Here is a 12177-nt window from a genome sequence, read left to right as displayed (position 1 = left end):
CCCCCCCCCCCCCCCAGTTCCCAGGAGACAATTTGTTGCTTGCTGAACTCTGCTGCTCAAGCCAAGCAGGAAGCAAAATACGCTTTTCGGGGCACCACATATTAATGTCTGCTCAGGGTCTTCATGTAAGTTTTTGTACCAGAAAAACAAACCGAGGAGAATCCTTCCAGATCCTTTGATCACATATAAGCAACTTTACACAGCTAAATCATGTATGGCTAACAGACATACCATACCAGAGGAAAAAACCATGAGACAAACTACATCTGAAAGACTATTCAAAGTTAAAATAGCTTACCAGCTAATTTAGAAATAGGTTATTACTGGGTCCTACACAGCTTTGCAAATGAGTAAGGCACAACCCATAGTACCTTCTGTAACCACAAGAAGCCACTATCGTTTCATTTAGGCACTGAGGGACAGCAGAAGCTGCATGCCAATGGTCTCTCTACAAGAAGGATGGAAGTTGGACAAGAAGTGGATGGAGCTGTCTGGGTGACAGCTGTTCATTACCTTTGGCAATAAAAAAAATGCAGCATGTTCTTCCCACTACAAAAATAATGAGTTCTGGTGCAGTTCTCTCAAAGGGCACCTCTGAGACAAAACAACTCAGAAAACCTCTTCTTGAAGAGACGAAACTAGTTACTACCGCTTGTCCAGGGTTAAACCTAAAGGTCCATTGTAGCTCTACTGTCTTTGTTTTTTCTTAAATCAGTTCATCTTGCCAACTGGTGCATGCATGAGAGCCAGTTTAGAAAAACTTGGAAGAACACAGAGTTCAAATTATAATTATGTCAATGGCAGACACACTATAAATAAACTTGGAATGACAAGAGCTTTGTATGAAACACTGTAGAAGACTGATCAAATATAATGAAAGCTTCTGATAATCAAAATGCTCTGACATTCTTTAATTATTTAAGCACTGACCACATGACATCTATTTTATACTAGTTCCAGGTTTGTAAAGTGGGATTTCATCTAAAAGTTAGTTTTTTCTCAAATGCTTCAGACCAACACAGGGCACATCTACACATCACCCTATAGTGGCGTAGCAACACACTATGTTGCCGTATAGCATGGTACAGCAATGCAACGATCACATGTCTACACATGATTGCCAGTTATGTCGCTGTAGCAGCGCACTCCCCATGGATAGTGTACCATGACAGTGACGAAGCGGTGAAATCCAGCTGTGCAGTAACAGCCCATCCTGTGCCATGCTTTAGTACTTCCAAAAGCACAGTTCCATAGCAACATTGCTGTAGACACGCCCAGTGTCACAACTGCCAAATTATTCTTAAACTCTAATCACAGGACATCTATACATTTCAAAAGAAGCAGGAAGATGTCACTCAAAGGAAAACCTTAACTCAGCTTCATAAGGAGGTTACCTCCAACACACTGATGCAATAGGCACGTGGAAAGAAAAAAAATTCCTGGACTTCGGAAATGTTACACTACTTCCATTCTACATTCAACACTTAAGGGGTCATTACACGTTACATGCACCACGTGTTAACTGCACTTAAAATTCTAGCATCTAAGCATTCCAGCAGGATAATACGTGCCAACTCCTTTCGCAACATAGTAGAGTTATGCCTTGTCAAGGGAGAAGCATCTCCCAATCATATTAAGTATCATGCATTGCCTTAACATGGGACTGCTTTGCAGAGATAATGATTGATTGCAATCCCAGGGGTGGAACCCACAACCAGCTCCAGCCCTAGGACCACACAGGAGTCTCCAACTGGCTCTGGTATGATTCTAGGCCTGAGGCTGAAAAATCAGGTGATTTTCAGGTCTCATGCCTGGGACCACACCACACCAGATTCTTCAACTGGCTGAGGTGTGGTACTACAAACTACATTTGAATTATAGTAAGCATTAATATGAAACAGGTCAGAAAACTTCCCACGTCTTATTAATGCCGACTATGATCTAAATATAACACATATGAAGTGTCCTATGTAACGAGGCTCTTTGTAAGGACTTAGGCTGGGGTAGTAAAAGAGCAGAGGGTAGTAAAACACTGGAACAGGTTACCCAGAGAGGTTGTGGAATCTCCATCCTTGGAGATTTTTAAGGCCTGGCTAGACAAAGCCTTGGGTGGGATGATCCAGTTGGGGAGGGTCCTGCTTTGAGAAGGGGGTTGAACTAGATGACCTCCTCAGATCCCTTCCAACCTTAATTTTCCATGATTCTGTAGGGTTAGCTGTCTGGTAATCGCATGCTTTAAGGGCTTCTCCTGGTCATCAGTTGGGAGCAGAAAGGCATTTCTTCCCACTGATGAATGCTACTGGCTCCTGGAGCTGAGCAGGTATTGAGACACTAGTCACAGCTAAGACAGAGTGTCTGACTGATGTTCCTGCCAATACATAGAACACAGAGATTTCTGCCTAGAAAATCTTGTTTTTCTGATCGGAATCATACCAATCTCCAAATGTGGTGTCAGGAAGGAATTTTACTCCTTGGTTTTGCTGGCATGTACATGAGGATTTCTGCCTTTCTCTGTAGTGTAGATACTTTTCCTAGAATCTGCTGAATATACAACTACTTCCCTATCACTGCAGTGAGATGACACTGGCATGGCCATCATCTCCCCTGCTTTTAGCTGTGGTATGTTATGGGGTGATATTGGTGTTTCACATATCAAGCCTTGTACTTGTGAGGGAAGGTTTGAAGTGACAATTTTGAGCAATCCTCTGGTAAATGACTTCTTACATGAACTGAACTGGACTCAATGACCCAGGAGGCCCCTTACAGTCCTATATTCCTAACTCTAAGTCAAAAGAGAAAGAGCAGAGTGCAGCTTCGGTTAGCCTGGCCTACAGTTGAGCATAGGGGTGATGATAATTAGCAGATACTCTGAGATCCATATGGAATAGTGTATACTTATAAATCTTGAGAAAAACCTCACCTCCTGTTCTCAATTCCTAGGAGGAAAGCATATGAAAAAGAATATACTGACCTTTCCCTGGTATGGCATACCAGACTGTAGTTTTTTATTTATACAGTTATTGTCTTTTAATTAATGGGCTCATCTGACAATTGCTAGTGCTCAGGAAAATAAAGAAACCATTTTACTGATTACAAAACACATAGAATGATGGCCATGGTGGAAATTTTCCCATGGAGTTCTGCCAACATACACCCTCATGCTAGCTGTTTGTGAAAAACTGCCAATCAAAATGAATTATACAAAGTTCTGTAATTTAGGCATATGGGCAAGCATTCACTGGGGATTATGTTGTCCAGTCTTCTAGGACTGAAATTACACATAAACTGGTATAAGTGATTGGAAACCCGTTCAAATCTATAACACAACAGAAGTCCAGTGTGTACAACCTGGTTTCAAAGTGGCCCAAACCAGTTTAAGATAAATCTGGATGGATACAGTATCAGACTTTACTTATTTAGGGTAAATTGGTTTACTGAACTTCTGTCCTAGATCCCCTCCAGCTTCAAGTTAACTCACAGTCCCCCAGCATCCCAGGATGCTTTGCACTTCCCCCTGCAACTCCTCGCATGGGGTGGGAAGGCTAGCCTTGACCCAAGCTGTCTGCTCCAGGTGAGCAGGGAGGTGTTCTCTAGCACGCCCAGCTTATGGCCTGGGCCACTGCAGGCATGTGGCTACATCTGCAGAATCAAAAGTGAATGTCTGTTCACTTGCTCATAGGTTCAATCTGCACAGTTTAGACTAATCTGTGAAGACTGAAACAATTTAGGCTTAAGCTTTTTGACTGTCTGTACTTAGCCCTAAGGTGTAGTCACTGAGTTATAAGGTTTTAAAAACCTCAGAACCTCTCACTATGTACTTTGCACAACTGATGCTTAATGAGCCTAAAATTTTTCACTTACTCCCAGTTAATGAATACAGAAATTTTACTTCTGGTATTCAGAAGTTAATTCCTAACATAACCTCTTGAAACAGTCTGGTGCTTTTAAATATACTTCCATCTCATAGTGCTACAGCTCTATTCCTTTTTTCCCCCTCTCCTTTTTCTTCTCTCAGTTTCTCTAGCAGTTTCGGTATGAACCATTTGAGTTTCAAAGAACTATGAAATATATACTGAAGTATGCACAGACACTAAAGTGTCAATGAAGTCGTTAGAATTCTCAGATAATTCGCCTGCATTTTGGAATGCCTTTTTTGAACACAGTCACTTTCAAAACTGTGCTTATTTAAACTGCTGTGTTCTGTATTTAACAAAGGTTCCTAAATGCATAATTTACTGGACTATTAAAACCAAAAAGTGCAACAGATATGCAAAGGCACATTTGCCACTGGGCAATATACAGTATCACAGAACAATGACATGACTGGGGCCTTTAGATTCTATTGTAATAATGCATAAAAGTAAAACCAATTAATATTACTGCTCTTAGCATTTGTTTCCAAAGCACTGAAAATTATGTATTAGTTGAATTCTGTTCCTTAAAAGCATACCTTTATGCATGCAGCTATGAAAGAAAAAGTGACTTCATGTTTAAATAAAAAAAAAAAAAAAGATGACGCAGCGCCTCAGCAATGTGGAGGCTACTTGCACTCGTGTTGAATGAGTTAGATTAAAAAAAAATTCCTTTCCCGCAATCACATCCCCTACTTAGAATGCATCACAGATCTATTTGTCCCAGATCTAGACAAATGTAAACGAGATAGACTGTTCCTATGTAATGGAATCACTGCTCAACCTGAACAGTGGCCACATTGTTTTTACATCAATATTCACCTCACAATTTCTGTATGGTTATGTCAGCAAATTGTAGCAACTTGCACATGATTATCTCCAATTCTCCTTTTGAGCTGAATTCTCTTAGAAAGCATTGGGAAAACTACAAACTAAAAAACATCAGCCACTATCCATTTATGTGGATTAAACGGTCTGGTAAAAAATACTTTCAATTTTCTCACACATGTCTTGAAACAAGGTAGTCAAACAGAATATGCCAAAAAAAGTGAAGGGAAGTTCTTTGAACAATTTTGCTGCAACAGTAAATAAAAGTTACTATCCACAAAAGAAAGGATCTTAGAATGACTCTGTAACAGAACAGCAATATTGACATAGCACCTTGTCTTGCTAACAGTTACTGACTCTAGTAAGAAGCGGTTAAATGCATTTTGTTGAATCACCAAATCAGATGGTTTGTCCTCCAACACAGCTATAAGGAAGTAGAAATGTTCTTCTAAACAGGTGGATATAAGGACTAGTTACCCTACAATTTAAAGAGAGACTTGAACTAAATACTTATGTCCTATGTTTTTGTAAATAAGGTCAAGGTTCTACTCTCAGAAACGATGTTAGGGCTTTTGCACACCATGTCTTTACTGCTAAACCCCTTGGAACATGGAGAAAGGAGCTCAAACAGAACATGCATCTATCTCACTGATTTTCAGCTTTATTTTTGGCCTCTTCTTTTCACTATAGCCTAGAATGAGTCTAACAGCCCATACACACAGAAGCACCATGATCAAGCTAGTACACAGGAATGTTAAGACACCTTTGGAGACTGATGTTTCAGTTGCACAGTGTAACTTTTGGTCATAGTTCAGGATCTGGCCCTAAGCCCTAAAAACCCAACTTCTCAGTTCTTTCCTATCTGCTCCATCATCTTGATGCAGGACCCAATTCTTTCTTCACATCATCTACTCCAACAAGTCATATCGTTGGGATTATAAACCAAACAGATGGGTTAATTTCCAAACCGGAATATATTATTAAAGGAATATATTAATATTATAGGAATATATATTTCCAAATGGGAATATATTTTGTTTATTTTATATATAAGTTACTCTAAATACTGGCTATGTTAAAATATAAAAAAATATATATTTTATAATTCTAATATTATAAAAGCCTAAATCTGTCTGTCCATCCATAACACTTTATTCGTGCTCTGGCTGGTTGTCCCCCTCTGCCTCCAAGACCCCTCAGTCCCCGACCCATTAAGAATGATGGGGAAGGTGGGTGGGTGAGAACAGATGCCTGTGTTCCTCCCCCCGGCCTTGGGCCGGGTCCTGTGCCATTACCCCCCTGCCCCGCCGTTTGGGGCCGGGGCCATTCCCCACCACCCTTCGCTGCTTTGGGCTGGGGCCAAACCGATTTCCCACCTCTACCCCACTACTTTGGGCTGGGGCTGGGGCTGTTTCCCAATTCCCCCTCCCCTCCCCCTCCCCGCTGCTTTGGGTCAGGGCCAGGACTGGGGCTGGGGAGTTCTCCCCCTCCCGCCCTGCCGCCTCAGGCTGGGGCTAGGGCTGCTCCCTGACTCCCCCTGCTACTTCCCCTCCAGTCCCTCAGTTTCCATTGTCGTGGCGGTGCTCCACTGTCTGTCCCTGTCTGTGTAGGGCACTCTGATTGGCCCCCTGCATCACCTTGCATCACCAGTGCCACATCACCTTGCACTTGTCAGTGTTGAATCCCATCCTATTCTCGTCTGCCCACCCCTGTAACCTGTCTAGGTCCAACTGCAGCCTATTCCTCCCTTCTAGCGTGCCCACTTCTCCCCACATATTACGACACTATTTCTTATGGCAGCATAGTACAAAAAATTTTGGGAGTATTGTATTCTGCTCATTTGCATTTCAATGCACTTTAAAGTTGCCTAGGTGATAAACTCCACAAACAAACTGATAAGAACATAAAAAGGATAAATAACCATATTTAAAAATTGTGCTTTGTTACATAATTGTAAAACAACAAATTGCGTATTTTCTGAAACTGCTATAACTATGTTTTATTTATATTATATAGGGCCCCCTTCAAATGTTACATTTATATCACATTTAAGATGTTAATAAGCAGCATAAACAGCAGGGACATCTATATACGTGCTCCAGGATGGGGGTGGGGGATGCTTTAAGTAGAGTGGGTCTGAAAGCTGCTCCAATTAAAGCAGCCACAGTATCACATGCATTCAGGGTACCACGCTTCAAAACAGCAGCAGGGGCACTTTAACTAAAGCTTGTTCAACGGGCTTTAGTTAAAGCACCTCTGCCACCATTCAGAAATGAGGGGACAGTGAATACACGTAATGCGGAGGATACTGGAACATGCTAATTAGCACACTCCAGGAGACAAGTACTAATTAGCATGCTTCGGAACAGAGGTCAGTCACGTGTACAGGTGCCCCAAGGGTGCTATGTATGCACCCAATTTAAAGCACCTTAAATGGCAAACCATCCATAAAAGTGTTCCATATACAATGTAGATAATTTTTATGACTGGTTTGCATGGCACCTTAAATTAACCACATGACGTGTCCAGGGCCACCCTAAGACTGTTATGCTCACAATCATCTGATAGTCAGATTACCATACATACCCTGAGTCATCTGATCTCTGTCCAGGCGTTTTTTTGAAATCTGAACAGTGTCTGGGATTTTACTTTGTCCCACTGGTGGAAGCTGGCAAAGGGCAACTAGAAGCATGAAGCATCACATGCGTCCACACATGCCTAAGCAGCTGAATGCACGTAGGTCTGTGGGAGACAGAGGTTGAAGGGCTGGGGTTGGGGCCAAGTGCCAGCCCCTCCAGTGAAGAAAGGGGCAGGGAAGGAGGGCCCTTTGAACTCCATGCCCAGGCCGACAGCACAGGGCTAGTGCCTGTGCTCGTGGGGGTGGGGTGGCCAGGAGACACTGCCTGGGGAAGAGGGGTCAGGGGGCTGTGGCCAGGCTGCCTGGCACAGTGCAAGAGCCCCTGCTCGGGGTGAGGGTGCCACAGGCCTCCCCTCCTCTTCCCTCCATCCCACACTGGGACCAGGTATGTTCTGCTGCTGCCCACATGAATCACAGTCACTGCACTCCGGCCTGGTCAGAACAGGGGCAGGTGGGGCCCCCTCTGGCAGGGCTCAGGAGAGCAGGGGGCTGTGAGTGCGGGGCAGATTGGGACTGAGGATCAACAGCACAGCCTGGGGGAACAAGGAACTGTGGGTTGGGAGTGAGGGAAAGCAGCAGGAATGGGGGGCTGTGGGTTGGAATGAGGTGTCCCCCAACAGGTGTCTTCTTTTTTGGAACTGGAAATATGGTAACTGTAGTCTGGATGCCCTCCCATGCGCTGGCAATTAGTAAGAGTGATACTGGGAACTGATCCTGATCCCAAAGTCATGCTGCCTGCTATGAATGTGTGATATAGCAGGAGGTGTGACTGTTGAGATCAGGAATCCAGATTCCATGGTGCCTTTAAATGAATGCATGCTAGGGACAACAGTGAAATCACTTTTAGTTAGGAAAAATGTCATACCTCATTTTAACCTAAACCAAAGGTTTATTTTGCCCATTAAACCTCTAAACTTAGACACTTTCAAATTTCCAGGGCCCATGTGTAGGACACTTCACACGTATATGCTCATCAATTGCTGCTAAAAAACTTCTGGTGCTTAAAGAAAAAGCAGAAGGCCTTTCATTTTGTAGGCTATCAACACATCTCCTTAACATGTGAAAAAAAAAAACAGTCCAGTGATTACAGCACCAGTTTGGCACTATCCTTGTCATTGACCTTTCCCCTTCCTCCCCCTTCCCCTCCCCCCCCACTGCCCTCCCAAGTTCCCCATCTTCAAAATGGATTTAATCACATTTCTCTAACTTGCAAGAATGTTGTGAGAACAAATATTTTGAAAATCGAGGCCCTTCCACTCAGTAATAGACAAGCCATGTAGCATAATAGACACATAGATAAATAAGCCATTGCTGAGCCAAATTCCATCCTCTATGATGGGGAAGCTCTCAGTATTTCCAAGCTCCGATGATGTATGGAAACCAAGACCAAGAACCAGGAGTCAAACTTCATAAACAAATTTAAAAAAAAGAACACTATCTCCTGGAAGTTACGAGGTAAATCACAGATTATAATTACAAGCAACAACATCAACATTACACCGTTAAACTCCATATGAAGTTTCTGCAACAAGATGCAAACATATTCAAAAGAAAATATTAAAACTAACCTCATACACAAAATACACTTTGGCTTCTACATAGATTCCCATGCGCACTACTGCGCGTACTGCTGCATTCATACCTAGGAAGAAAAAGTAAATTCATGTTGTTACTAAATGTGGTAACTACCCAGGTTTTCTATTAACTTGAAATATCTTTGTCAATAAAAACAAACTAAAACAAGGATTAGGAAACTACAACCTGTTTCTAAATGGGGAAAAATACTGTTGAATATTTCAGAGAAACCTAAATACTGACAATGCAGTTAGCAGTTGAATGTGAAGAGGACAGAGTTGTTTACTCTGTTACCCTAAGTATATGGACACTAATTAGCCAATGAAATTGATATGATCAGAGCAGACAACTAAAAGCATATAAGGTAGGTGCAACCTCTTATAATTTGCAAGTGCATGGCATACCCTCCATTAAAATTCGGTCCCTGCTCCCCTTTGCTCAAAAGGAAATTAAAAAAACAACAACAGTGCCATATCTAAGTCATGTTACTTCAGCCTCCAAACAATTCAACAGCACAGACTGTGGTGGGGGGCAGCAGAGGAAAAGCCAACCCACCCGAGAAAGAAAGAGTAGGACATGAACAGCAGCTTCTCTGTGCCTGAACCCAGATCTGTGAGGGCCAGAAAAAGGAATCCATTATGACATTTTACTCCCCTGCATAGGCATGCCAAACAGCTCAACAGGGCTCCCTCCTAGATGCCTGGCAAATGGAGATAGTTGAATGAAAGAGGTTATACCAAATATACCTGCAACCAACTTGTAAGATACTGGTGTACCATGGGTGGATGGCTGGGGAGACAGAAGGAACCCAATCCTGGCAGCGCAGCCCCAGCCCCAGCCCCTTCCCTGCCATCTGCTTCAAAGCACGCATGTCAAGAAAAATGCCTCCATGTACTACGCCCTGGCACCCATGCCAGGGGTTGCCTACCCCTGGGTTATACTCATATAAAATAATATTAATATACTTTATCTGTTAAGTTATAAATGTCACACAGAATCATTTTGTAGAAAATTCTCAAAAAGCCAATCCAAGCATTAAAAAAGAAAAAAGAAAAAAAGGGAAGTCTCTTAAAATAGCTCTATCTACACTGGACAATCTTACTCATAACTGAACAAATCTCAACATAGTCTGCAACAACTATGGGTGCACCAATAAAGATTTTTTGGGCCGATACCAATGGCCAGTTATTAATGAGAAATATAAGCCAATTCTAATCCAATTGCCAATATGCAGCCCGGCAGCTTCCAGAGCAGCGTCCAGCTGGTAAGTCTGTTGGGGGAGAAGGAACAGATCAAGGCCCATGCTGTGAGGGAGCAAGTGGAGCTGGGGCTAAGGCTGAGGCAGGGGCTGCCCAGCCGGGGCAGGGAGCGGGATGAAGGCGCATAGCTTGTCTGGGGAGTGTGGAGAAAAGGGGGGCGAATCCTGCTACTACGCACAACCTCAAGGGAGCCATGGTGGGAGTGTGCCCCCTAGATCCGTGCATGGGAGCTGCCCCACCAAACGAGCTTGTCGTGGCTCTGTCCCACGCCCCATCCTAGCTGGGCAACACATGCCCAAACCCCTGCCCCAGCCCCACTCCCTCCCCTCACCACAGGGGCCTCGATCTGCCCCTTCACGCCCCTTCCCCCCACAGACTTACCAGCCAAACACTGCTTTGCAAATTGCCACACTGGCCTCGTGCATGCTGAGGCTGCACACATGTATGCAACATTTATTGGCAATATTATCGGCCACATCAGCCAAATAAAGCCAATTGCTCACTATGGCAATTTTTCTTTTATCAGTGTCAATATGACATGGACCGAAGTATTGATGCACCTCTAGTAACCACCAATTCTATGCAGCTAAAGTAGGTTCCATGCATGCAGACAATCACCAGCAACCTACAGGCATAAGAAACAACTATGATACAGCAAAGCATAAGGAAGATGACAGCCTTCTCAAATAAATGAAAATTGTTCTGGCTGGGTATAGCTATTAGATATCCTACAGCACGAAAATATAACTCAGCATTTTCAATTCCCCATATCAGTACATTTAATTAGTCATCAGGAGTAGTAAATTGTGTCTGTTGCTGATGTTGATTGTGTAAATTATGTCTGTTGCTGATGAAGCATCTGATGGGCATGAATCAATAATCAAATCACTCAGTGAAGGTACGCTAACTGTCCAAACTCACAAATACAGAAAAGATGTATTTTGTGGAAGGAGTCTACATAGTCTGACCCTGCCAGGAAAATACTTACCAACCTACCAAAGCCAACCTCCCCATCATCATTGAAACAATTAAAGTGAAAGTTTCAATGACTTTAAAGTTTCCTCAAGTGTTTTTTATTTGGGAATACAACAAAAGATCTTTGTTATTAAATAGAACACACTCATTGTGCATACACTTAAAATCAGAGCTCTCCACTGAATAGACTACAATGATTGATTTGTTGTTCAGTTATACTGTGGGAACGTCACCTTAATCTTTTTCTTAACAACTACCTATCCTCTTTGTCAATCTTAAATAGTAAGTCTGTAGAAAGCTTTGGGTGGTGATTCGATTTGGAGGAGATTCAGCCCAAATCAGTGGCCAAATCTCTGAATCACCTCAGGAGACCAATTAAAAGGTCCAATGACGCACTGCAGGAGAAGAGTATTGGTGAGATGGAAGTCCAGGAAGGGTGGTCATTCCTAAAGGAAGCAATCCTTCAGGCACAGAGGGAGACTTATCCCAATACAAGGGAAAAGGGGAAAAGGAGCTAAAAAACTTCCTTGGCTAAACAGGGAAATCCAGGGAAACCTAAAGGCAAAAAAGAAGGCATATAGGTGGTGGAAGCAGGGGGGCACTACCAAGGAAGAGTGCACCTACTTGGCCTGCACTTGCAGGGAGGCAGTTAGAAAGGCCAAAGCAACTACAGAGCCGAGGTTGGCAACACAAATTAAGGACAAGAAAAAGGCTTCTTTTAGGTATGTAGGAACCAAAAGGAAGGTGCAGGGCAGCATAGAACCCCTACTGAACAAGGAGGAGCAATTAGTGACAGACAGAGGGCACAAGGCTGAGCTATTAAATGAGTTTTTTTGCCTCAGTGTTCCTGAATCACAGAATCATAGAAGTAAGGTTGGAAGGGACCTTGTAGATCTTCATCCGACCCCCTGCCTGGGCAGGAGAAAAAACTGGGCTCAAATGATTCCAGCCAGGTAGGCATCAAGCCTCCTCTTAAAGACCCCCAGGGTAG

At 43.1% G+C, this 12177-nt stretch overlaps 1 protein-coding gene across 5 annotated transcripts in view; it reads right to left on the bottom strand.

Annotated features, from left to right (window-relative positions):
• Positions 1-12177, bottom strand: part of PFKP (phosphofructokinase, platelet) — a 110001-nt gene that overhangs the window by 87242 nt on the left and 10582 nt on the right. For all 5 annotated transcript variants that reach the window (XM_019508181.1, XM_019508184.1, XM_019508180.1 and 2 more), the window contains exon 2: positions 8946-9019. In XM_019508181.1, coding sequence (XP_019363726.1) covers positions 8946-9019 — 74 coding nt within the window. The remainder of the gene's footprint in view (positions 1-8945; positions 9020-12177) is intronic.

Source organism: Gavialis gangeticus, unplaced genomic scaffold (genome assembly GCF_001723915.1).
Source record: "Gavialis gangeticus isolate Ggan-Ray unplaced genomic scaffold, GavGan_comp1, whole genome shotgun sequence".
Lineage (NCBI taxonomy): Eukaryota > Metazoa > Chordata > Crocodylia > Gavialidae > Gavialis > Gavialis gangeticus.
This window is presented reverse-complemented; position numbering and strand designations above follow the sequence as displayed.